Raw genomic sequence first — 25,439 nt, forward strand, 5'->3', positions numbered from 1 at the left:
CTGCAGGGCCCCCGGGGGCACCTGCAACCAGGTGAGACCCCCCCCCAAAATAACACAGAGACCCCCAAAATAACCCAGGGGCACCCAAAATAACCCAGAGATCCCCAAAAAATGGGGTGGGGGGATCTGAAATTGGGGGGTGGGCACTGCCAGGACCACTGCAGGGCCCCCGGGGGCACCTGCAACCAGGTGAGACCCCTCCCCAAATAACCTAGAGACCCCCAAAAGTAGAGATATGGGGAGAGGAGACCCCCAAAAATAAGAGAGATGGGGAGGGGAGACCCCCAAAATTGGGGATATGGGGAGGGGAGACCCCCAAAATTGGGGATATGGGGAGGGGACACCCCCAAAATGGGGGATATGGGGAGGGGGGACCCAAAACTGTGGATGTGGGACCCCAAGCCCCCCAAATCTGAGTCCCTGAGCCCCCCTGACCCCATTTCGAGGGTCTGTGCCCCCTCCCCCCCTCAGGAGTCGGGGGTCTCCGAGTGCCAGCCGGGTTTTTTGGGGTCCTCCTGCGACCTGGCCCTGGGGGGGACCCCAAAACCCACTGGGAGACCCCCCAAAACCCCCCAGAGCTGGATCTGAGGGACCCCCAGACCCACTGGGGGACCCCAAACCCATTGGGGGACCCCCAAAACCCCCCCATGGTGGATCTGAGGGACCCCCAGACCCACTGGGAGACCCCAAAACCCCCCCGAGCTGGAATTGAGGGACCCCCAGACCCACTGGGAGACCCCAAACCCACTGGGGGACCCCCAAAACCCCCCAGAGAGGGATCTGAGGGACCCCCAGACCCACTGGGAGACCCCAAACCCATTGGGGGACCCCCAAAACCCCCAAGGCTGGACCTGAGGGACCCCCAGACCCACTGGGAGACCCCAAAACCCCTCAGAGAGGGATCTGAGGGACCCCCAGACCCACTGGGAGACCCCAAAACCCCTCAGAGAGGGATCTGAGGGACCCCCAAACCCACTGGGAGACCCCAAAACCCCCCCGAAATGAGTCTGGGAGACCCCAAAACCCCCCATGCTGGATCTGAGGGACCCCCAGACCCACTGGGAGACCCCAAAACCCCTCAGAAATGAGTCTGGGAGACCCCCAAACTTGCAGGGCTGGATCTGAGGGACCCCCAGACCCACTGGGAGACCCCAAAACCCCCCAGAGCTGGGTCTGAGGGACCCCCAGACCCACTGGGAGACCCCAAAACCCCCCAGGGCTGGATCTGAGGGACCCCCAGACCCACTGGGAGACCCCAAACCCATTGGGGGACCCCCAAAACCCCCCCATGGTGGATCTGAGGGACCCCCAGACCCACTGGGAGACCCCAAAACCCCCCAGAGAGGGATCTGAGGGACCCCCAGACCCACTGAGAGACCCCAAAACCCCCAAGGCTGGAATTGAGGGACCCCCAGACCCACTGGGGGGACCCCAAAACCCCCCGAGAGGAGTCTGGGGGACCCCCAAAAGACCCCAAAACCCCCCCAGAAATGAGTCCTGACCCCATTTCGGGGGTCTGTGCCCCTCAGGAGTCGGGGGTCTGCGAGTGCCAGCCGGGATTTTTGGGGTCCTCCTGCGACCTGGCCCTGGGGGACAACCTGGGGGGGGGTCTCTGGTACAACGTGAGCGACCGGGACCCCCAGTTCAGCCCCCGAGCCGCGGCCGCCGGCGCCGTCCTGCCCGGGATGGGGGCCCTCTACGTCTTTGGGGGTGAGTCTGGGGGGCTTTGGAGGGTTTATTTAGGTTAAATTAGGATTTATTGGAGGATTTTTGGGTCCTGGGGGTTTAATTTGGGTTAAATTGGGATTTATTGGGTCCTGGGGGTTTAATTTGAATTAAATTAGGATTTATTGGGTCCTGGGGGATTTGGGGGATTTGATTTGGATTAAATTGGGATTTTTTGGGTCCTGGGAGGGGTTTGGGGGATTTAATTTGAATTTGATTCGGATTAAATTGGGATTTATTGGGTCCTGGGGGGGTTGGGGGGGGTTTGAGGGGATTTGAGGGCGATTTGGGGGCGCCGTCCTGCCCGGCATGGGGGCCCTCTACGTCTTTGGGGGTGAGTCTGGGGGGCTTTGGGGGCTTAATTTGGGTTAAATTGGGGTTTATTGGGGATTTTTTGGGTCCTGGGGGGTTTAATTTGAATTAATTTGGATTCAATTTGGATTAAATTGGGATTTATTGGGGATTTTTTGGGTCCTGGGGGGGTTTAATTTGAATTAAATTGGGGTTTATTGGGTCCTGGGGGTTTAATTTGGATTAAATTGGGGTTTATTGGGTCCTAGGGGGGTCTGGGGGGTTTAATTTGGATCAAATTGGGATTTATTGGGGATTTTTGGGTCCTGAGGGGCTTTAATTTGGATTAAATTGGGATTTATTGGGGTTTATTGGGTCCTGGGGGTTTAATTTGAATTAAATTGGGATTTATTGGGGATTTTTGGGTCCTGGGGGGAGTCTGGGGGGATTTGGGGAGCTAATTTGGGGGGTTAATTTGGATTAACTTGAATTTAATTTGGATTAAATTGGGATTTATTGGGGATTTTTTGGGTCCTGGGGGGGTTTAATTTGAATTAAATTGGGGTTTATTGGGTCCTGGGGGGTTTAATTTGGATTAAATTGGGGTTTATTGGGTCCTGGGGGGTCTGGGGGTTTAATTTGGATCAAATTGGGATTTATTGGGGATTTTTGGGTCCTGGGGGCTTTAATTTGGATTAAATTGGGATTTGTGGGGGTTTATTGGGTCCTGGGGTTTAATTTGAATTAAATTGGGATTTATTGGGGATTTTTGGGTCCTGGGGTCTGGGGGGATTTGGGGGACAATTTGGGAGGTTAATTTGGATTAGCTTGAATTTAATTTGGATTAAATTGGGATTTATTGGGGATTTTGGGTCCTGAGGGTTTGGGGGGTTTGGGGGTTTAATTTGGATTAAATTGGGATTTTTGGGATTTTTGGGTCCTAGGGAGGGTTTGAGGGGTTTGGGGGTTTGGGGATTTGGGGGGGATTTGGGGCGCCGTCCTGCCGGCATGGGAGCCTCTCGTCTTTGGGAAGTGAGTCTGGGGGCTTAATTTGGGTTAAATTGGGGTTTTTGGGGATTTTTTGGGTCCTGGGGGGGGATTTGGGGGGTTTAATTTGGGTCAAATTGGGATTTATTGGGTCCTGGGTGGGCGGATTGGGGGTTAATTTGAATTAAATTGGATTTAATTTGAATTAAATTGGGATTTATTAGGGATTTTTGGGTCCTGGGAGTTTAATTTGGATTAAATTGGGATTTATTGGGGATTTTTTGGGTCCTGGGGGGTTTAATTTGAATCAATTTGGATTTAATTTGGATTAAATTGGGATTTATTGGGGATTTTTGGGTCCTGGGGGGTTTGGGGATTTGGGGCGATTGGGGGTTTAATTTGAATTAATTTGGATTAAATTTGGATTAAATTGGGATTTATTGGGATTTTTGGGTCCTGGGGTGGTTTGGGGGTTAATTTGGATTAACTTGAATTTAATTTGGATTAAATTGGGATTTATTGGGGATTTTTGGGTCCTGGGGGTGGTTTGGGGATTAATTTGGATTAACTTGGATTTAATTTGGATTAAATTGGGATTTATTGGGGATTTTGGGTCCTGGGGGAATTTGGGGAGGGTTTGAGGGGTTTGGGGTGGATTTGGGGGATTTGAGGGGGATTTGGGGCACCGTCCTGACCGGCATGGGGGCCTCTACGTCTTTGGGGGTGAGTCTGGGGGCTTTGGGGGTTAATTTGGGTTAAATTGGGATTTATTGGGTCCTGGGGGTTTAATTTGAATTAAATTGGGATTTATTGGGGATTTTGGGTCCTGGGGGTTTAATTTGAATTAAATTGGGATTTATTGGGGATTTTGGGTCCTGGGAGTTTAATTTGAGATTAAATTGGGATTTATTGGGGATTTTGGCTCCTGGGGGTTTAATTTGAATTAATTTGGATTTAATTTGGATTAAATTGGGATTTATTGGGTCCTGGGGGTTGGGGGATTTGGGAGTTTGGGGGGATTTGAGGGGATTTGGGGCACCGTCTGCACTGGCACGGGGCTCTACGTCTTTGGGGGTGAGTCTGGGGGCTTCGGGGCTTAATTTGGGTTAAATTGGGGTTAATTTGGATTAAATTGGGATTTATTAGGGATTTTGGGTCCTGGGGGTTTAATTTGGATTAAATTGGGATTTATTGGGGATTTTGGGTCCTGGGGGAGTTTGGGGAGTTTGGGAGGGATTTGGGGGGTTTAATTTGGATTAAATTGGGGTTTATTGGGGATTTTTGGGTCGTGTGGAGTTTAATTTGAATTAATTTGGATTTAATTTGGATTAGATTGGGATTTATTGGGTCCTGGGGGGGTTGGGGGATTTGGGAGGTTTGGGGGATTTAGGGGGATTTGGGGCGCCGGTCCTGCCCGGCACGGGGCCCTCTACGTCTTTGGGGGTGAGTCTGGGGCTTCATTTGGGTTAAATTGGGTTTAATTTGGGTTAAATTGGGATTTTTGGGTCCTGGGGAGGGGTTGGGGGATTTGGGGGGTTTGGGGGGATTTGGGGGACTTGTGGGCGCCGTCCTGCCCGGCATGGGGGCCCTCTACGTCTTTGGGGGTGAGTCTGGGGGCTTCATTTGGGTTAAATTGGGGTTTATTGGGGATTTTTTGGGTCCTGGGGGGGGTCTTGGGGGTTCAATTTGGATTAAATTGGGATTTATTGGGTCCTGGGGGCGGTTGGGGGGTTTAATTTGAACTAATTTGGATTTAATTTGAATTAAATTGGGATTTATTGGGGTTTTGGGTCCTGGGGGTTTAATTTGGATTAAATTGGGATTTATTGGGGATTTTTTGGGTCCTGGGGGTTTAATTTGAATTAATTTGGATTTAATTTGGATTAAATTGGGATTTATTGGGTCCTGGGGGTTGGGGGATTTGGGGGGTTTGGGGGATTTGGGGGGGATTTGGGCGCCGGTCCTGCCCGGCATAGGGGCCCTCTACGTCTTTGGGGGTGAGTCTGGAGGCTTCATTTGGGTCAAATTGGGGTTTATTGGGGGTTTATTGGGTCCTGGGAGGTTTAATTTGGATTAAATTGGGGTTTATTGGGTCCTGGAGGGGTTTGGGGGTTTAATTTGGATTAAATTGGGATTTATTGGGGATTTTGGGTCCTGGGGGGTCTTGGGGGTTCAATTTGGATTAAATTGGGATTTATTGGGGTTTTTGGGTCCTGGGGGGTTGGGGGATTTGGAGGAGTTTGGGGGGGATTTGGGGGATTTGGGGGTTTAATTTGGATTAAATTGGGATTTATTGGGGATTTTGGGTCCTGGGGGATTTGAGGGGTTTGGGGGAATTGAAGGGTTTAGGGGGATTTGGGGGATTTGAGGGGATTTGGGGGTCTCTGGGGATTTGGGGGTCTCTGCTGGGTCTGGGGTCTGGGGTCTCAGGGGATTTGGGGGTCTCAGGGGGTCTCTGGGGGTCTTTGACCCTTTTTTGCTCCTCCTTTTTGGGCTGGACCTGAACCAGGCCCTGGGAAGATCTTTGGGGGTTTGGGGGGTCTCTGGGGGATTTGAGGGTCTCTGGGGGATTTGGAGGTCTCTGCTGGGTCTGGGGGTCTGGGGTCTCAGGGGGTTTGGGGGGTCTCAGGGGGTCTCAGGGGGTCTTGGACCCTTTTGCCCCTTTAGGGCTGGACCTGAACCAGGCCCTGGGAGACCTCGTGGTCTACAACTTCAGCACCAACCGCTGGAGCCGCATCTTGGGGACCCCCAGCCCGGTGAGAGACCCCCAAAACCCCCAAAATCACCCCAAAATCACCCCCAAATCACCCCTGAGACCCCCAACCCTCTGAGACCCCCAAATCCTCCCCAAATCCCCCTAAAACCACCCCCAACTTCAGCACCAACCGCTGGAGCCGCATCTTGGGGACCCCAGCCCGGTGAGAGACCCCCAAAACCCCCCAAAATCACCCCAAATCCCCCAAATCACCCCCAAAATCACCTCAAAATCACCTCAAAATCACCCAAAATCACTCTCAAAATCACCCTAAAATCTACTCCAAAATCACCCTAAAATCACCCCAAAATCACCCCTCAAAATCACCTCAAAATCACCCCAAATCACCCCAAAATCACCCCCAAATCACTCCCCAAAATCAACTCAAATCCCCCAAAATCAATCCCCAAAATCACCCCAAAATCAACCCTAAAATCACCCCCAAAACCCCCCAAAATCCCCCAAATCCCCTAAAATCCCCCAAATCCCCCAAAATCACCCCAAAACCCCCTAAAATACCCCCAAATCCCCCAAAATCAACCCCCAAACCCCCAAAATCACCCTCAAATCCCCCAAAACCCCCAAAATCACTCCCAAAATCACCCCAAATCCCCTGAGACCCCCAACCCTCTGAGACCCCAAATCCTCCCCAAACCCCCTAAAACCACCCCCAACTTCAGCCCCAACCGCTGGAGCCGCATCTTAGGCACCCCCAGCCCGGTGAGAGACCCCCAAACCCCCAAAATCACCCCAAAATCACCTCCAAAATCACCCTGAGACCCCCAACCCTCTGAGACCCCCAAATCCTCCCCAAACCCCCTAAAGCCACCCCCAACTTCAGCACCAACCGCTGGAGCCGCATCCTGGGGACCCCCAGCCCGGTGAAGACTCCCCAAAACCCCCAAAATCACCCCCAAAATCACCCCAAAATCACCTCAAAATCCCCTAAAATCCCTCCTAAAATCCCCCAAATCCCTTCAAACCTTCCCAAATCCCCCAAAATCCCCCAAAACCCCCCAAATCCCCTCATAACCCTCTCATAACCCCCCAATCTTTGATGTCCCCCCAAATCCCCTCAAACCCCCTCAAACCCTCATAACCCCCAAATCTCCCTAAATTCCCTCAAAGCCCCATAACCCCCAATTTTAATCCCCCAATTTTAATTCCCCCAAATCCCCTCAAACCCCCCAATTTTTAATTAACCCCCAATTTTCCCCCAGGCCCCGTCACCCCAATAACCCCCAAATCTCCCTAACCCCCAAACCCCTCAAACCCCTCAAATCCACCCAAATCCCCAGACCCTCCCATGACCCCCCAATTTAATCCCCCAATTTTAATTACTTTCCAAATTTTCCCCAGGCCCCCCGTCACTCCCCAATAACCCCCAAATCCCTCTAACCTCCCAAACCCCTCAAACCCCTCAAATCCACCCAAATCTCCTCAAACCCTCCATAACCCCCCAATTTTAATTTCCCTAACCCCTAATTTTTAATTAACTTCCAAATTTCCCCCAGGCCCCCCGTCACTCGCACTCTGCCGTGGCCTGGGGGACACCCTAGTGGTCTTCGGGGAGCTGCCCGGGGGCCCTCTACCAACGACCTGTGGGGCTACGACCCCACGGGGGGCTGGAGGAGCTGCACCCCTCGGGGGAAGGGCCAGAGACCCCCCAAAGGGAACCCCCGGGGCTCGCAGCCCACGCCGCTGCCCTGGTCGGGGACTGGCTCTACGTCTTCGGAGGTTTGGGGGATTTTGGGGGTTTGGGGGTTTGGGGGCTTGAGTGGTCGTAGGAGGTTGGGGGCTCGTGGAATTTGGGGGTTTGAGGGGTTCCGATTTGGGGGATTTTGGGGGTTTGGGGGTTTTTGGGGTTTTGGGGGCTCAAGGCGGCACCGGTCAGGGACTGGCTCTACATCTTCGGAGGTTTGGGGGATTTTGGGGGTTTGAGGGCTTGGGGGCTTGGGTGGTCGTGGGGTTGGAGGAATTTGGGGGGTTGGAGGAATTTGGGGATTCTGATTTGGGGGTTTTGGGGTTTTTGGGGTTTTTGGGGTTTTGAGGGGCTCGAGGCGGTGCGGTCGGGGACTGGCTCTACATCTTCGGAGGTTTGGGGGATTTTGGAGGATTTTGGGGATTTTGGGGGCTTGGGGGTCTGGGATTTGGGGGTCAGGGAATTTGAGGGGTTCAGATTTGGGGGATTTAGGGGATTTTGGGGGGGTTTGGGGGTTTTGGGGGTCTCGAAGGCAGCGCGGTCAGGGACTGGCTCTACATCTTCGGAGGTTTGGGGGGATTTTGGGGGCGTTGGGAGGTTTTGGGAGGGTCTGTGATGTTTTGGGGGGTCCTGGGTGTTCCCTGATGCTCTGGGGGGGTCTCTGGAGGTTTTGGGCATCCTGGGGGGTCTCAGGGGGTCCCTAAATTGGGGTTCCCCCCCCAGGGCGCCGCTCTGACGACGTCTTCTCCTCGGAGCTGGGGGGGGTCTGGGGGGTCCTGGGTGGTCTCTGGGGGTCTGTGATGATTGGGGGGGGTCTCTGATGATTGGGGGGGTCCCAGGGGGTCCCTAAATTGGAGATTTCCCCCCCCAGGGCGCCGCTCTGACGACGTCTTCTCCTCGGAGCTGGGGGGGTCTCTGATGCTCTGGGGGGGTCTGGGATGATTTGGGTGATCCAGGGGGTCTCTGGGGGTCTCTGATGATCTGAGAGGTTTTTGGGGGTCTCTGGGGGTCCCTAATTTGGGATTTCCCCCCCCAGGGCGCCGCTCTGACGGCGTCTTCTCCTCGGAGCTGGGGGGGTCTCTGATGCTCTGGGAGGCTCTGGGGGGTCTCTGGGGGTCTGTGATGATTGGGGGGTCTCTGGGGTCTGTGATGATTTGGGGGGTCTCTAGGGGTCCCTAAATTTGGAATCCCCCAGGGCGCCGCTCTGACGGCGTCTTCTCCTCAGAGCTGGGGGGGTCTGGGGGGTCTCTGATGCTCAGGGGTCTCTGGGGGCTGTGATGATTGGGGGTGGTCTCTGGGGTCTCTGATGATTGGGGGTCTCTGGGGTCCCTAAATTTGGGATTTCCCCCAGGTCGCCGCTCTGACGACGTCTTCTCCTCGGAGCTGTTCCGGTTCCGCTGTCCCGGCCCGGGGGTCCGGGGGTTTCTGGGAGGGGTCTCCCTGTGGGAGAGGGTGGAGGTTTGGGGAAACCCCCAGGCTGCCAGGCACTCCATGATCTTCCACCCCCTCCCGGACCCTGCTGGTCTACGGGGCACCGGCCCTCAACTGCCAGGTAAGGGGGTTTGGGGGGTTTGGGGGGTTTGGGGGGTTTAAAGGGGATTTGGGGAGTTTGGAGGGTTTAAAGGGATTTGGGGGGTTTAAAGGGGATTTGGGGGGATTTGGGGGTTTAAAGGGGATTTGGGAGGGATTTGGGGGATTTGGAGGGGATATGGGGGAATTGGGCAGATTTGGGGAGGTTTGGGGGATTTAGGGGGTTTAAAGGGGATTTGGGGGTTTGGGAGGGTTTAAAGGGGATTTGGGGGCGTTGAGGAAGATTTGGGGGAGGTTTGGGGGGATTTGGGAGGAGTTAGGGGATTTCAGAGGGATTTGAGGGGTTATGGGGGGATTTGGGGGTTCATGGGGGATTTTGGGGGTTTATGGGGGATTTCGGGGTTTAAAGGGCATTTGGGGGGTTTGGGGGATTTGGGGGGTTTAAAGGGGATTTGGGGGGGTTTGGAGGGGATTTGGGGGGATTTGGGGGGTTGGGGGGGTTTAAAGGGATTTGGGGGTTATGGGGGTGTTCCACCCCTCCCGGACCCTGCTGGTCTACTGGGGGCACCGGCCCTCAACTGCCAGGTAGGGGGATTGGGGGGGTTTGGGGGGCTTGGGGGGTTTGGGGGTTGGAGGGAGCTGAGAGGGTTTGAGGGGATTTGGGGGGTTTGGGGGATTTGGGGGGGTTGGGGGAATTTGGGGGGATTTAGGGGGGGATTTGAGGGGACTTGGGGGGTTATGGGGGGTTTGAGGGGGTTTGGGGGTTATGGGGGGATTTGAGGGGATTTGGGGGATTTGAGGAGGATTTTGGGGAGTTATGGGAGTTTGGGAGGGATTTGAGGGGATTTGGGGGGATTTGAGGGGTCCTGAAGAGGTTTTGGGGGGAGTTATGGGAACGTGTGGGGGTTTGGGGAGGTTTGGGGGTCCTGAATAGGTTTGGGGGATTTGGGGAGGTTGGAGGGGATTTGGGGGATTTGGGGGGTCTGGGGGTTTTGGGGGTCTGGGGGTATTTTGGGGGGTCTCTGGGTGGTCTCAGAGCCCCCAATTCCAGGTTCAGTGTCCGGTGAACTCCACCGACCTGGGCGGGGTCTGGGGGGTCTGGGGGGGTCCTGGGGGGTCTCTGTGAGCTCTGGGTATTTTAGGGGGTCTCTGGGGGTCTGTGGGTATTTGGGGGTCTCTGGTGGTCTCAGAGCCCCCAATTGCAGGTTCAGTGTCGGGGTGAACTCCACCGACCTGGGGCGGGTCTGGGGGTGTTTTGGGGGGTCTGGGGGTGTTTTGGGGGTCTGTGGGTATTTTGGGGGGTCTCTGGGTGGTCTCAGAGCCCCCCAATTTCAGGTTCAGTGTCGGGTGAACTCCACCGACCTGGGCAGGGTCTGGGGGGTCTGGGGGTTTTGGGAGGTCCTGGGGTCTGTAATTTTTGGGGGGATCTGTGGGGGTCTCTGGGGGTCTGGGGGTGTTTTGGGGGTCTCTGGGTGGTCTCAGAGCCCCCAATTTCAGGTTCAGTGTCCGGGTGAACTCCACCGACCTGGGCAGGGTCTGGGGGTTTTGGGGGGTTTTGGGGGGTCCTGGGGGTCTCTGTGAGCTCTGGGTATTTTGGGGGATCCGTGGGGGTCTCTGAGGGTCTGTGGGTATTTTGGGGGGTCTCTGGGTGGTCTCAGAGCCCCCAATTGCAGGTTCAGTGTCTGGGTGAACTCCACCGACCTGGGCGGGGTCTGGGGGGTTTGGGGGTCCTGGGGGTCTGTAGGTTTTTGGGGGATCCGTGGGGGTCTCTGGGGGTCTCTGGGTATTTGGGGGTCTCTGGGTGAGTCTCAGGGCCCCCAATTTCAGGTTCAGTGTCCGGGTGAACTCCACCGACCTGGGCGGGGTCTGGGGGGTCTGGGGGGGTTTGGGGGTCCTGGGGGTCTCTTTGAACTCTGAGGATCCAGAGGGGTCTGTAGATGTTTTGGGGGGTCTGGGGATGTTTTGGGGGTCTCTGGGTGGTCTCAGAGCCCCCAATTTCAGGTTCAGTGTCCGGTGTGTTCTCCACCGACCTGGGCTGGGTCTGGGGGTTCTAGGGGGTTTTGGGGGTCCTGGGAGGTCTCTGTGAGCTCTGGGTATTTTGAGGGGTCTCTGGGGGTCTGGGGATGTTTTGGGGGTCTCTGGGTGGTCTCAGAGCCCCCAATTGCAGGTTCAGTGTCCGTGTGAACTCCACCGACCTGGGCAGGGTCTGGGGGTCTGGGGGGGTCCTGGGGGGTCTCTGTGAGCTCTGGGTATTTTGGGGGATCCGTGGGGGTCTCTGGGGGTCTGTGGGTGTTTTGGGGGTCTCTGGTGAGTCTCAGAGCCCCTTTTCGCAGGTTCAGTGTCCGTGTAGAACTCCACCGACCTGGGCAGGGTCTGGGGTTTTGGGGGGTTTTGGGGGTCCTGGGGTCTGTAATTTTTTGGGATCTGTGGGGGTCTGTGGGTATTTTGGGGGTCTCTGGGTGGTCTCAGAGGCCCCAGTGCGAGATTCAGTGTCGGGTGAACTCCACCGACCTGGGCAGGGTCTGGGGGGAGTTTTGGGGGGTTTTGGGAGGTCCTGGGGTCTGTAGTTTTTTGGGGATCTGTAGGGGTCTCTAGGGGGTTTGGGGATGTTTTGGGGGTCTCTGGGTGGTCTCAGAGGCCCCCTTGCAGGATTCAGTGTCCGGGTGAACTCGACCGACGCTTTCCACGTGGATCGGCACCACTGGAGCCCCCTGAGGGCCGGGGGGACAGAGGGCCCAGGGACCCCGGGAAGGGCCTTCCACAGTGCCAGCCTCATTGGGGACTACATGGTGGTCTATGGTGAGACCCCCAAATCCTACAGACCCCCCAAATCCTACAGACCCCTAAAACCCCCCAAAATCCCTGAAACCCCAAACCCCATAGGGACCCCAAACCCCCAGGGACCCCCAGGCCTTTCACAGTGCCAGCCTCATTGGAGACTACATGGTGGTCTATGGTGAGACCCCAAATCCTACAGACCCCCAAAACCTTCCTGAACCCCTAAAACCCCCAGGGACCCCCAAACCCCATAGGGACCCCCAAGCCCCGGGCCTTTCACAGTGCCAGCCTCATCAGGGAATACATGGTGGTCTATGGTGAGACCCCAAATCCTACAGACCCCCTGAACCCCCCAAAATCCCTGAAACCCCCAAATCCCATAGGGACCCCAAAGCCCCGGGCCTTCCACAGCGCCCCCTCATCGGGGACTACATGGTGGTCTATGGTGAGACCCCTGAGACCCCCAAATCCTACAGACCCCTAAAATCCCCTGAACCCTCCAAAAATCCCCTGAAACCCCAAACCCATAGGGACCCCAAAACCCCAGGGACCCCCGGGCCTTTCACAGTGCCCCCTCATCGGGGAATACAGGGGGTCTATGGGGAGACCCCCAAATCCTACAGACCCCCTAAAACCCCCAAATTCCCTGAACCCCCAAAATCCCTGAAACCCCAGAGACCCCAAAACCCCCAAGGACCCCCGGGCCTTTCACAGTGCCAGCCTCATTGGGGGACTACAGGGGGTCTATGGTGAGACCCCCAAATCCTACAGACCCCCCAAATCCCTGAACCCCCAGGGACCCCCAAAATCCCTGAAACCCCAGAGACCCCAAAACCCCCAAACCCCCGGGCCTTTCACAGTGCCCCCTCATCGGGGAGTACAGGGGGTCTATGAGAGACCCCTGAGACCCCCAAATCCTACAGACCCCTAAATCCCTAGAACCCCCAAAACCCTCAATCCCACAGGGATCCCCAAATCCCATAGGGACAAACAGGGACCCCAAAGCCCCCGGGCCTTCCACAGTGCCCCCTCATCGGGGAATACAGGGGGGTCTATGGGGAGACCCCTGAGACCCCCAAATCCCCTGAACCCCCAGGGACCCCCAACCCACAGGGAACCCCAAAATCCCACAGGGACCCCCAAACCCCCGGGCCTTTCACAGTGCCCCCTCATCGGGAAATACAGGGGGTCTATGGGAGACCCCCAAATCCTACAGACCCTCTAAAATCCCCCAGAATCCCTGAACCCCCAAAATCCCTGAAACCCCAGAGACCCCAAAACCCCCGGGCCTTCCACAGTGCCAGCCTCATCAGGGGATACAGGGGGTCTATGGGGAGACCCCTGAGACCCCCAAATCCCCTGAACCCCCAGGGACCCCCAACCCCATAGGGAACCCCAAATCCCATAGGGACAAACAGGGACCCCCAAAGCCCCCCCCGGGCCTTTCACAGTGCCCCCCTCATCGGGGAATACAGGGGGTCTATGGGGAGACCCCCAAATCCTACAGACCCCCAAATCCCACAGACCCCCAAATCCCCCAAAATCCCTGAAACCCCAGAGACCCCAAAACCCCCAGGGACCCCCGGGCCTTCCACAGTGCCCCCTCATCGGGGAATACAGGGGGTCTATGGTGAGACCCCAAATCCTACAGACCCCCAAATCCCTAGAACCCCCAGGGACCCCCAAAATCCCTGAAACCCCAAATTTATAGGGACCCCCAAACCCCCGGGCCTTCCACAGTGCCAGCCTCATCGGGGACTACATGGTGGTCTATGGTGAGACCCCTGAGACCCCCAAATCCTACAGACCCCTGAACCCCCAAAATCCCTGAAACCCCAAAATCCCTGAAACCCCAGAGACCCCCAAAGACCCCCAGGGACCCCCGGGCCTTCCACAGTGCCCCCTCATCAGGGGAATACAGGGGGTCTATGGAGAGACCCCCAAATCCTACAGACCCCTGAACCCCCAGGGACCCCCAAAATCCCTGAAACCCCAGAGACCCCCAAAACCCCCAGGGACCCCCGGGCCTTCCACAGTGCCAGCCTCATTGGAGACTACATGGTGGTCTATGGTGAGACCCCCAAAATCCCCAAATCCCTGAACCCCCAGGGACCCCCAAAATCCCTGAAACCCCCAACCCCATAGGGACAAACAGGGACCCCAAAACCCCCAGGGACCCCCGGGCCTTCCACAGTGCCCCCTCATTTGGGGAATACAGGGTGGTCTATGGGGAGACCCCCAAATCCTACAGACCCCCCAAATCCCCTGAACCCCAAGGACCCCCAAAATCCCCTGAAACCCCCAAATTCATAGGGACCCCAAAACCCTCCTGAACCCCCTCCCCAAATTTGGGTGCGAGAGGGTGGTGAAATTGCTCCTTTTGGCCCCAATTTGGGGTCCTTTTGTCCCCCAAACCCCCAAAACCCCCAAATCCCCCAAATTGGGGCTGTGGCCTCTCCAGGGTGGTCCCAGCCCCCTAAATTTTCAGGGACCCCCGAGCCCCCTCCCCAAATTCCACCAATAAGGGAGGGGTTAAAGAACTCCTTTTGCCCCCAAATTTGAGGTGTAACCCCTAAACCCCTTAAACCCCCAAATTGGGGCTGCAGCCCCTCGGGGAGTGATCCCACCCCAAATTTTGGGGTGACCCCCTGAGCCCCCTCCCCAAATTCCACCAATAAGGGAAGGGTTAGGGACTCCCCTACCCCAAATTTGAGGTGTAACTCCCTAAACCCCCTCAAAATCCTCTAACCCCCAAATTGGGGCTGTGGCCTCTCAGGGGTCCACCCCCAGATTTTTGGGGACCCCTGAGCCCCTTCCCCAAATTTGGGTGTGAGGAGGTGGTGAAATTGCTCCCTTTGCCCTCAATTTGGAGGTCCTTTTGTCCCCCAAACCCCCAAACCCCCAAATCCCCCAAACTGGGGCTGTGGCCTCTCAGGGGGTCCCAGCCCCCCCAAATTTTGGGGGTGACACCCCCTGAGCCCCCTCCCCAAATTTGGGTGTGAGGGGGATGGTGAAATTGCTCCCTTTGCCCTCAATTTGGGGTCCTTTTGTCCCCCCAAACCTCCCCAAACCCCCCAAATCCCCTAAATTGGGGCTGTGGCCTCTCCAGGGTGGTCCCAGCCCCTCCAAATTCTTGGGGACCCCCCTGAGCCCCCTCCCCAAATTCCACCAATAAGGGATGGGTTAAAGAACTCCTTTTACCCCCAAATTTGAGGTGCAACCACCCCTAAACCCCCTCAAAACCCCCCCAAACCCCCCCAAATTGGGGCTGTGGCCTCTCTAGGGTGGTCTCAGCCCCCCCAAATTTTTTGGGGACCCCCCTGACCCCCCTTTCTCCCCAAATTTGGGGGTCAGGGGGCAATGTGCACACCCACTACCACGAGGAGTCCCCCTGAGAAACCACCCCCCAATAAATTTGGGGTCCCTTTTTCTCCCAAAATCCCCCCAAATTGGGGCTGTGGCCTCTCCAGGGGGGTCCCAGCCCCCCCAAATTTTGGAGGTGACCCCCCCTGAGCCCCCTCCCCAAATTCCTTCCTGGGGGGGATGTTAAAGGACTCGCTAAGATCCTAAATTTGAGGTGTAGCCCCTAAACCCCCTCAAACCCCCCCAAAATCCCCCCAAATTGGGGCTGTGGCCTCTCTAGGGGGGGTCCCAGCCCCCCCAGATTTTTTGGGGACCCCCCCTGACCAAATTTTGGGGGTCAGGGAGCAATGTGCACACCCACTACCACGAGGAGTCCCCCTGAGACCCCCAATTTGAGGTGTAAGGCCCCCCAAAATCCCCCCAAATTGGGGCTGTGGCCTCTCCAGGGAGTCCCACCCCAAATGTTTTGGGGACCCCCCCTGAGCCCCCTCCCCAAATTCCTTCCTGGGGGGGATGTTAAAGGACTCGCTAAGATCCCAAATTTGAGGTGTAGCCCCCCCTAAACCCCCTCAAAACCCCCTCAAAACCCCCCAAATTGGGGCTGCAGCCCCTCGGGGGGTGGTCCCAGCCCCCCCAAATTTTTTGGGGACCCCCCCTGACCAAATTTTGGGGGTCAGGGGGCAATGTGCACACCCACTACCACGAGGAGAAGTGCTACGAGGAGGGGCTGCACTTTTACCACCTGCGCTGCCACCGCTGGGTGAGACCCCAGCCCCTCACCCCGGCACCAGGTACCTCAGCTGGGGGATTTGGGGGGCTTTGGGGGGGCTTTGGGGTCTCCTGAGGGGATCTGGGGGGTCCTGAGGGGGTTTAGGGGGTCCTGGGAGGAGTTTGAGGGGGAGTTTTGGGGGTTTGAGGGGTCCTGGGAGGAGTTTTGGGGGATTTGAGAGTAATTTGAGGGGTCCTGGGTGGGGTTAGGGGGATTTGGGGGTCCTGGGGTGTTTTGGGGGTCCTGGGGTGGGGTTTGGGGGTGTTTTGGGGGTCCCTGAGGGGGTTTAGGGGGTCCTGATGGGGATTTGGGGGGTCCTGGGGAGGAGTTTGAGGGGGAGTTTTGGGGGTTTGGAGGGAATTTGGGGGGATTTGAGGTGGAGTTTGGGGGTCCTGGATGGGTTTTGGGGGTCCTGGGGTGTTTGGGGGTCCTGGGGGTCTCAAGGAGGGTTTAGGGGTCCTGGGGTGGGGTTTGGGGATGCTGGGGTGGGGTTTGGGGTGTTTTGGGGTCCTGAGGGGGTTTAGGGGTCCTGAGGGGATTTGGGGTCCTGGGAGGAGTTTGAGGGGAGTTTTGGGGGTTTGAGGGAATTTGAGGGGTCCTGGGTGGGGTTAGGGAATTTTGGGGGGTCCTGGGAAGGTTTAGGGGGTCCTGGAGGGGTTTGAGGGGGTTGGGGGTCCTGAGGGGTTTGGGGGGTCTCAGGGGGTTTTGGGGGTCCCAGGGGGTTCTTGCGGTCTCAGGGGTTTTAGGACCCCAATTAACAAAACCCCAATTTCAGGTCCTAGCGGGAGGGGGTCCCAGGGAGTCGGTACTCACACGTGACTTTGGGGGTCTCGGGGTTTGGGGGTCTCGGGGTTAATTTGGGGGTCCCAGGGTGGGTTTGGGGTCTCAGGGGTGGGTTTGGGGGTCTCGGGAGTTAATTTGGGGGTCTCGGGGTTAATTTGGGGGGTTTTGGGGTCTCAGGGGCTTTTGGGACCCCAATTAACCCAAATCCCCAATTTCAGGTCCTGGTGGGGAGGGGTCCCGGAGGTCGATACTCATACGTGGCTTTGGGGGTCTCGGAGGTTAATTTGGGGTCTCAGGGTTAATTTGGGGGTCTTAGGGTTAATTTGGGGGTCTCAGGGTGGGTTTGGGGGTCCCAGGGGCGTTTGGGGTCTCAGGGGGTTTGGGACCCCAATTAACCAAACCCCCAATTTCAGGTCCTGGCGGGGAGGGTCCCCGGGAGTCGATACTCGCACGTGTCGGGGTGCTCAGGGGGGTTTTGGGGAGGTTTTGGGGGGGTTTGGGGGGTTTGGGGGTTTGGGACCACCCAGTTAACCTAAACCCCCAATTTCCAGGTGCTGGCGGGGAGGGGTCCCCGGGGGGGGGTCGATACTCGCACCTGGGTTTGGGGGTCTCGGGGTTAATTTGGGGGTCCCAGGGTGGGTTTTGGGGGTCCCAGGGTGGGTTTTGGGGTCTCAGGGTTAATTTGGGGTCTCAGGGTGGGTTTTGGGGGGTTTTGGGGGGCTTTGGGACCCCCAAGTGCCAAAATCCCCAATTTCAGGTCCTGGTGGGGAGGGGTCCCCGGGGGAGTCGATTACTCACACGTGGGTTTGGGGGTCTTGGGGGTTAATTTGGGAGTCTCAGGGTTAATTTGGGGGTCTCAGGGTGGGTTTGGGGGGTTTTGGGGTCTCAGGGGTTTGGGACCCCCAGTTAACAAAACCCCCAAATTTCAGGTCCTGGTGGGGAGGGGGTCCCGGGAGTCGATACTCGCACGTGGCTTTGGGGGTCTCAGGGTGGGTTTTGGGGTCACAGGGTGGGTTTTGGGGTCTCAGGGGGTTTTGGGACCCCCCAATTAACCCCAAACCCCCCCAATTTCAGGTCCTGGTGGGGAGGGGTCCCCGGGGGGGAGTCGTTACTCACACATGTTGGGGGTGCTCAGGGTGGGTTTTGGGGGGTTTGGGGTTTTGGGACCCCCAGTGAACCAGAGCCCCCAATTTCAGGTGCTGGTGGGAGGGGTCCCCGGGGGTCGATACTCGCACGTGTCGGGGTGCTCAGGGGGTTTTGAGGGGTTTTGGGGGGTTTTTGGGGGGTTTTGGGGTCTCAGGGGGGCTTTGGGACCCCCCAATTAACCCAAAATCCCCCAATTTCAGGTCCTGGTGGGGAGGGGTCCCCGGGGGGGGGTCGATACTCGCACGTGTCGGGGGTGCTGAGCGGGAACGTCCTGGTGGTGGCCGGGGGGTTCAGCGGGACCCCCAGGGGGGACCTGAGAGCCTACAAAGTGCCCCCCTTCGTCTTCCAGGGGCCCGCCCAGAACGTGAGTCACCAATCAGCCCCCTAAATTACCCCAAAACTGCCCCAAAATCACCCAAAAACTGCCCCAAAATCACCCAAAAACTGCCCCAAAATCGCCCAAAAAATGCTCAAAAATCAACCCAAAACTGCCCCCAAAATCGCCCAAAAAATACCCCAAAATCACCCAAAAAATGCCCCCAAATCGCCCAAAAAATGCTCAAAAATCAGCCAAAAAATGCCCCCAAAATCGCCCAAAAAATGCTCAAAATTGTGTCAAAAATTACCCCAAAATCAGCCCCAAAAACGGCCCCCAAAATCACCCAAAAAATGCCTCAAAAATCAGCCCCAAAACTGCCCCCAAAATCACCCAAAAACTGCCCCAAAATCACCCAAAAAATGCTCAAAAATCAGCCCAAAAATGCCCCCAAAATCGCCCAAAAAATGCTCAAAAATCAGCCAAAAACTGCTCAAAATTATGTCAAACACTACCCCAAAATGAGCCCCAAAAACGGCCCCCAGAATCACCCAAAAACTGATCAAAAATCACTCCAAACAACCCAAAAGACCCCAAAACCAACCCAAAAACTTCTCAAAAGTAGCCCAAAAATGCCTCAAAAGTAGCCCCCAAAAAACAACTTCAGGGGGACCCCCAGGGGGGACCTGAGAGCCTACAAAGTGCCCCCCTTCATCTTCCAGGGGCCCGCCCAGAACGTGAGTCACCAATCAGCCCCCAAAAATCACCCTAAATCACCCCAAAACTGCCCCAAAATCGCCCAAAAAATGCTCAAAAATCGGCCCAAAAATGCTCAAAAATCAGCCCAAAAAAATGCTCAAAAATCAGCCAAAAAATGATCAAAAATCAGCCCAAAGCTGCCCCCAAAATCGCCCAAAAACTGTCCCCAAAATCACCCAAAAAATGCTCAAAATTATGTCAAAAACTGCCCCCAAAATCACCCAAAAAATGCTCAAAAATCAGCCCCAAACTGCCCCCAAAATCACCCAAAAACTACCCCAAAATCACCAAAAAAAATGATCAAAAATCAGCCCCAAAGCTGCCCCCAAAATCAGCCCCCCAAAAATGCTCAAAATTGTGTGAAAAACTGCCCCAAAATCAGCCCCCAGAAATCACCCTAAATTACACAAAACCTGCCCCAAAATCACCCCAAAAATGCTCAAAAATTAGCCCAAAACTGCACCCAAAATCACCCAAAAACTGCCCCAAAATCACCCAAAAAATGTTCAAAAATCAGCCCCAAAACTGCCCCCAAAACTTACCCAAAATCAGCCCCAAAACAGCCCCAAAATCAACCCCAAAAATAACCCAAAAAACACCCCCCAAAATCCCCCAAACCCTCCCAAATCCCCCCCAAATCCCCTTCCTGGGGGGTTCCCCAAATTTTGGGGTCCCCCCCTGAGATTTTAGGGTCCCCCTGACGTTTTGGGGTCCCCCAAACCCCCAAATCCCCCAAAATCCCCAAATCCCCCAAATCCCCCAAATCCCCCAAATCCCCCAAAATCCCCCAAATCTCCCCAAATCCCCCAAACCCCTCCTGGGGGTTCCCCAAATTCAGGACCCCCGAGATTTTGGGGTCCCCCTGACGTTTTGGGGTCTCCCCAAGCCCCCAAATCCCCCTCAACCCCCCTCAAAGCTCCCCAAATCCCCCAAATCCCCCAAATCCCCCAAACCCTCTCAAATCCCCCAAATCCCCCAAATCCCCTCCTGGGAGTCCCCGAGATTTTGGGGTCCCCTCCAATCTCCCAAACCCCCAATTCCCCCAAATCCCCCAAATCCCCCCAAAATCCCCCAAATCCCCGAAATCCCCTAAATCCCCCAAAATCCCCAAATCCCCCAAACCCCTCCTTGGGGTTCCCAAATCTGGGACCCCCTGAGATTTCAGGGTCCCCTGACATTTTGGGGTCCCCCAACCCCCAAATCCCCCAAATCCCCCAAACCCCCTCAACCCTCCCCAAACCCCAAACCCCCAAATCCCCCAAACCCCCAAACCCCTCCTGGGAGTTCCCCAAGTTCTGGGACCCCCTGAGATTTTGGGGTCCCCTGACGTTTTGGGGTCCCCAACCTCAACCCCCAAATCCCCAAAATCCCCAAACCCCTCCAAAATCCCCCAAACCCCCAATTCCTCCAAATCCCCCAAATCCCCCAAATCCCCAAATCCCCCAAACCCCTCCTCAGGGGTTCCCCAAATTCTGGGACCCCCTTAGATTTTGGGGTCCCCCTGACATTTTGGGGTCCCCCAAACCCCCTCAAATCCCCCAAATCCCCAAAATCCCCAAATCCCCCAAATCCCCAGATCCCTCCTGGGGAGTCCCCGAGATTTGGGGTCCCCCCGTGACGTTTTGGGGTCCCCCAACCCCCAAACCCCCAATTCCCCCAAAATCCCCAAAATCCCCCAAACCCCCCAAATCCCCCAAACCCCCTCAAACCCCCAAATCCCCCAAACCCCTCCCGGGAGTCCCGAGGTCTTGGGGTCCCCTCTGTGACGTTTTGGGGTCCCCAACCCCAAACCCCCAAATCCCCCAAATCCCCCAAATCCCCCAAATTCCCCCAAATCCCTCAACCCCCAAAATCCCCTCAAACCCCCAAATCCCTCAAATCCCCCCCAACCCCTCCTCAGGGTTCCCCAAATTTGGGACCCCCTGACATTTGGGGTCCCCCTGAGATTTTGGGGTCCCTCAACCCCCAAATTACCCCAATTCCCCCAAATCCCTCAAACCCCCAAATCCTCAAACCCCCAAATCCCCCCAAATTCCCCCAAACCTCTCCTGGGGGTCCCGAGATTTTGGGGTCCCCCTGACATTTTGGGGTCCCCCAGTACCACCTGGACTATTGTTCCCTGTACCCCGACCGGGGGTCCTGCACGGGAGACCCCCAATGTGGGTGGTGCCGGGGGCTGCCAGATCCCCACCCCCACAACAACGTGAGTGCTGGGGGGCTTTGGGAGGATTTGGGGGATTTGAGAGATTGAGGATTTGAGGGATTGAGGGATTTGAGGGATTTGGGGGATTTGGGGGATTTGGGAGCTTGAGGGATTTGAGGGATTTGAGGAGGATTGGGGGATTTGAGGAGGATTTGGGGGATTTGAGGGGGTTTGGAGGGTTTGAGGGATTTGAGGGGTTTGAGGGGATTTGAGGGAGTTGGGAGGTCCTGAGGGGTTGGGAGGGACTGGGGGGATTTGAGGGAGTTGGAGAGGGGTTTAAAGGGGATTTGGGGGGTCTTGAGAGAGTTAGGGAGATTTGAGGGGAGATTGGGGGATTTGGGGGATTTGGGGAGATTGGGGGATTTGAGGGGATTTCAGGGGGTTTGGGGGATTTGGGGACCCCCAATGTGGGTGGTACCGGGGGCTGCAGACCCCACCCCCACAACAACGTGAGTGCTGGGGGCTTTGGGGGATTTGGAGGGATTTGAGGGTTTGGGGGATTTGAGGGGATTTTGGGGGATTTGGGGGTTTGGGGATTTGGGGGATTTGGGGGGGATTTGAGGGGATTTGGGGGTTTGGGGGATTGGGGGGTTTTGGGGGTTTGGGGGGATTGGGGGGATTTGGGGGGTTTGAGGGGATTTGGGGGATTTGGGGGAGTTGGGGGGAGTTGGGGGGAGAAAATGGGGATTTGGGGGGATTTGGGGGGCTTTGGGGGAGTTGGAGGGGATTTGGGGGGCTTTGGGGGGAATTTGGGGGGATTTGGGGGGAGTTTGAGGGGATTTGGGGGGGTTGGGGGGATTTGGGGGATTTGAGGGGATTTGGGGGGTTGAGGGGGATTTGGGGGGATTTGGGGGGATTTGGGGGGTTGAGGGGGATTTGGGGGGATTTGGGGGATTGGGGGAGCTTGGGGGATTTGAGGGAGTTTAGGGAAGATTTGGGGGATTTGGGGGCATTTGGGGGCATTTGAGGGGGATTTTGGGGGGATTTGAGGGGGATTTGGGGGAATTGGGGAAATTTGGGGGGAATTGGGGGGATTTGGGGGGATTTGGGGTATTTTGGGTGGAAATTGGGGGATTTTGGGGGTCTGAGCCCCCCCAATTTGGGTCTGGGGGTTTTCCAACCCCCCCAGTTTGGCTCTGGGGGTCCCCAACCCCTCCTGATTTGGGTCTGGGGTCCCGCTGGGTCTGGATTTTGGAGTGGATTTTGGGATTTTGGGTTGGAATTGGAGGATTTTGGGGTGGATTTTGGGGTATTTTGGGTGGGAATTGGGGGATTTTGGGTGGGAATTGGGGGATTTTGGGGGTCTCAGCCCCCCAATTTGGGTCTGGGGGTTTTCCAACCCCCCCAGTTTGGCTCTGGGGGTCCCCAGCCCGCCCTGATTTGGGTCTGGGGTCCCCTGGGTCGGGATTTGGGGGAGATTTTGGGGGATTTTGGGGGGGATTTTGGGGGATTTTGGGGTGGATTTGGGGGATTTTGGGAGGTTTTGGGGGGGATTTTGGGGGTCTCAACCCCCCAATTTGGGTCTGGGGGTTTTCCAACCCCCCCAGTTTGACTCTGGGGGTCCCCAACCCCTCCTGATTTGGGTCTGGGGTCCCGCAGTGCCCCCCCCAGGGGTGCCCCGGGCTGGGGCGGCTCTTGGGGGACTGCGAGTCCTGCTTGGCCTTCGGGGGCTTTTCGGGGGGTCCCGGGACCCCCCCCGCGACCCCCTTGGGCTGGTGCGTCCAGAACGACACCTGCCTGCCCCTCTCGGGTGAGTTCTGGGGGAAAAAATGGGGAAAATGGGAAAAAATGGGGAAAAACGGTGAAAAAATGAGAAAAAACGGGGAAAAAATGGGAAAAAATGATGAAAAAATGGGGAAAAATGGGTTAAAAATGGGGGGTTTTGGGGGAAAAGGTGGGGAATGACCCCCTGCCTGCCCCTCTCCGGTGAGTTCTGGGGGAAAAAAGGGGGAAAATGGGAAAAAATGGGGAAAAAGTGAAAAAATGGGAAAAAACGGTGAAAAAATGGGGAAAAAATGATGAAAAATGGGTTAAAAATGGGGATTTTGGGGGGGATTTGAGGGGGAAAAGGGGGAAGGGGGGTTCAGAATGACCCCCTGCCTGCCCCTCTCCGGTGAGTTCTGGGGGAAAAACGGGGGAAAATGGTGAAAAATGGGGAAAAATGGGAAAAAATGGGAAAAAAAGGTGAAAAAATGGTGAAAAAATGATGAAAAATGGGTTAAAAATGGGGATTTTGAGGGGGATTTGGGGGGAAAAGGTCGGGAATGACCCCCTGACTGCCCCTCTCCGGTGAGTTCTGGGGCAAAAACGGGGGAAAACGGGAAAAAATGGGGGAAAAATGGGAAAAAATGGGAAAAAACGGTGAAAAAATGGGAAAAAACGGAGAAAAAATGGGGAAAAACGGAGAAAAAATGGGGATTTTGGGGGGGAAAAGGTCGGGAATGACCCCCTACCTGCCCCTCTCCGGTGAGTTCTGGGGTAAAAAAGGGGGAAAATGGGAAAAAATGGGGAAAAAAGTGAAAAAATGGGAAAAAATGGGGAAAAAATGGGGGGAAAATGGGAAAAAATGGGTTAAAAATGGGGATTTTGGGGGGGAAAAGGTCGGGAATGACCCCCTGCCTGCCCCTCTCCGGTGAGTTCTGGGGGAAAAAAGGGGGAAAATGGGAAAAAATGGGAAAAAATGGGAAAAAAATGGGAAAAAACGGGGAAAAAATGGTGAAAAAATGATGAAAAATGGGTTAAAAATGGGGATTTTGGGGGGGAAAAGGTGGGGAATGACCCCCTGCCTGCCCCTCTCCGGTGAGTTCTGGGGGAAAAACGGGGGAAAATGGGAAAAAATGGGGAAAAATGGGAAAAAATGGGAAAAAACGGTGAAAAAATGGGAAAAAACGGTGAAAAAATGATGAAAAATGGGTTAAAAATGGGGATTTTGGGGGGGTTTGGGGGGGATTTGAGGGGGAAGAGGGGTTGGGAATGACCCCCTGCCTGCCCCTCTCTGGTGAGTTCTGGGGCAAAAACGGGGGAAAATGGTGAAAAATGGGGAAAAAATGATAAAAAATGGGAAAAAATGGGAAAAAATGGGGAAAAATGGGTTAAAAATGGGGATTTTGGGGGGAGTTTGGGGGGGAAAAGGTGGGGAATGACCCCCTGCCTGCCCCTCTCCGGTGAGTTCTGGGGGAAAAACGGGAAAACGGGAAAAAATGGGGGAAAAAAGTGAAAAAATGGGAAAAAACGGGGAAAAAATGGTGAAAAAATGGGGATTTTGGGGAGGGATTTGGGGGGGATTTGAGGGGGATTTGAGGGGGAATGACCCCCTGCCTGCCCCTCTCTGGTGAGTTCTGGGGCAAAAAAGGGGGAAAATGGTGAAAAATGGGAAAAAAAGTGAAAAAATGGGAAAAAACGGTGAAAAAACGGAGAAAAAATGGGGGGAAAATGGGAAAAAACGGGGAAAAAATGGGGATTTTGGGGGGGATTTGGGGGGGAAAAGGTGGGGAATGACCCCCTGCCTGCCCTCTCCAGGTGAGTTCTAGAGGCAAAAACAGGGAAAACGGGAAAAATGGGGAAAAAAAGTGAAAAAATGGGAAAAAACAGGGGAAAAAATGGTGAAAAATGGGGATTTTGGGGGGTTTGGAGGGGATTTGGGGGAAAAGGTGGGGAATGACCCCTGCCTGCCCTCTCCGGTGAGTTCTGGGGGAAAAACGGGGGAAAACGGGAAAAAATGGGGGAAAAATGGGAAAAAATGGGAAAAAACGGTGAAAAAATGGGAAAAAATTGGGAAAAAATGGGAAAAAATGGGGATTTTGGGGGGGATTTTGGGGGGGATTTTGGGGGGGAAAAGGTGGGGAATGACCCCCTGCCTGCCCCTCTCCGGTGAGTTCTGGGGGGAAAAACTGAGAGAAACGGGAAAAATGGGGGAAAAATGGGAAAAATGGGAAAAAACGGTGAAAAAATGGGAAAAAATTGGGAAAAAATGGGAAAAAATGGGGATTTTGGGGGGATTTGAGGGGGATTTGAGGGGGATTTGAGGGGGAATGACCCCCTGCCTGCCCCTCTCCGGTGAGTTCTGGGGGAAAAAAGGGGGAAAATGGTGAAAAATGGGGAAAAAATGATAAAAAACGGTGAAAAAACGGTGAAAAAATGATGAAAAATGGGTTAAAAATGGGGATTTTGGGGGGGTTTGGGGGGATTTTGGGGGTCCCTGTGGGTTTTGGGGGAGTTTAGGGGTTTAGGGGTTTTGGGATGTTTGTGGGAGTTTTGGGGGTGGTTTGGGGTTTTTGGGGGTTTGGGGTGTTCTGGGGGTTGGGAGTTTGGGGGGGGTTTGGGGTTTGGGTT

The 25,439-nt window shown here is 55.6% G+C and overlaps 1 protein-coding gene across 1 annotated transcript in view; it reads left to right on the forward strand.

Moving 5' to 3' along the window:
- The window catches only part of LOC126641815 (multiple epidermal growth factor-like domains protein 8), a 60,214-nt gene that overhangs the window by 6,942 nt on the left and 27,833 nt on the right, over positions 1 to 25,439 (forward strand). The window contains 12 exon segments of the mRNA XM_050318895.1: positions 1,530 to 1,710; positions 5,671 to 5,759; positions 6,600 to 6,639; positions 7,273 to 7,359; positions 7,412 to 7,495; positions 8,812 to 8,966; positions 9,526 to 9,576; positions 11,642 to 11,789; positions 15,809 to 15,922; positions 18,030 to 18,193; positions 21,003 to 21,107; positions 22,698 to 22,857. Coding sequence (XP_050174852.1) covers positions 1,530 to 1,710; positions 5,671 to 5,759; positions 6,600 to 6,639; positions 7,273 to 7,359; positions 7,412 to 7,495; positions 8,812 to 8,966; positions 9,526 to 9,576; positions 11,642 to 11,789; positions 15,809 to 15,922; positions 18,030 to 18,193; positions 21,003 to 21,107; positions 22,698 to 22,857 — 1,378 coding nt within the window.

This window comes from Myiozetetes cayanensis, unplaced genomic scaffold, assembly GCF_022539395.1.
Source record: "Myiozetetes cayanensis isolate MyiCay16 unplaced genomic scaffold, myiCay2020 scf216, whole genome shotgun sequence".
Classification (NCBI taxonomy): Eukaryota; Metazoa; Chordata; class Aves; order Passeriformes; family Tyrannidae; genus Myiozetetes; species Myiozetetes cayanensis.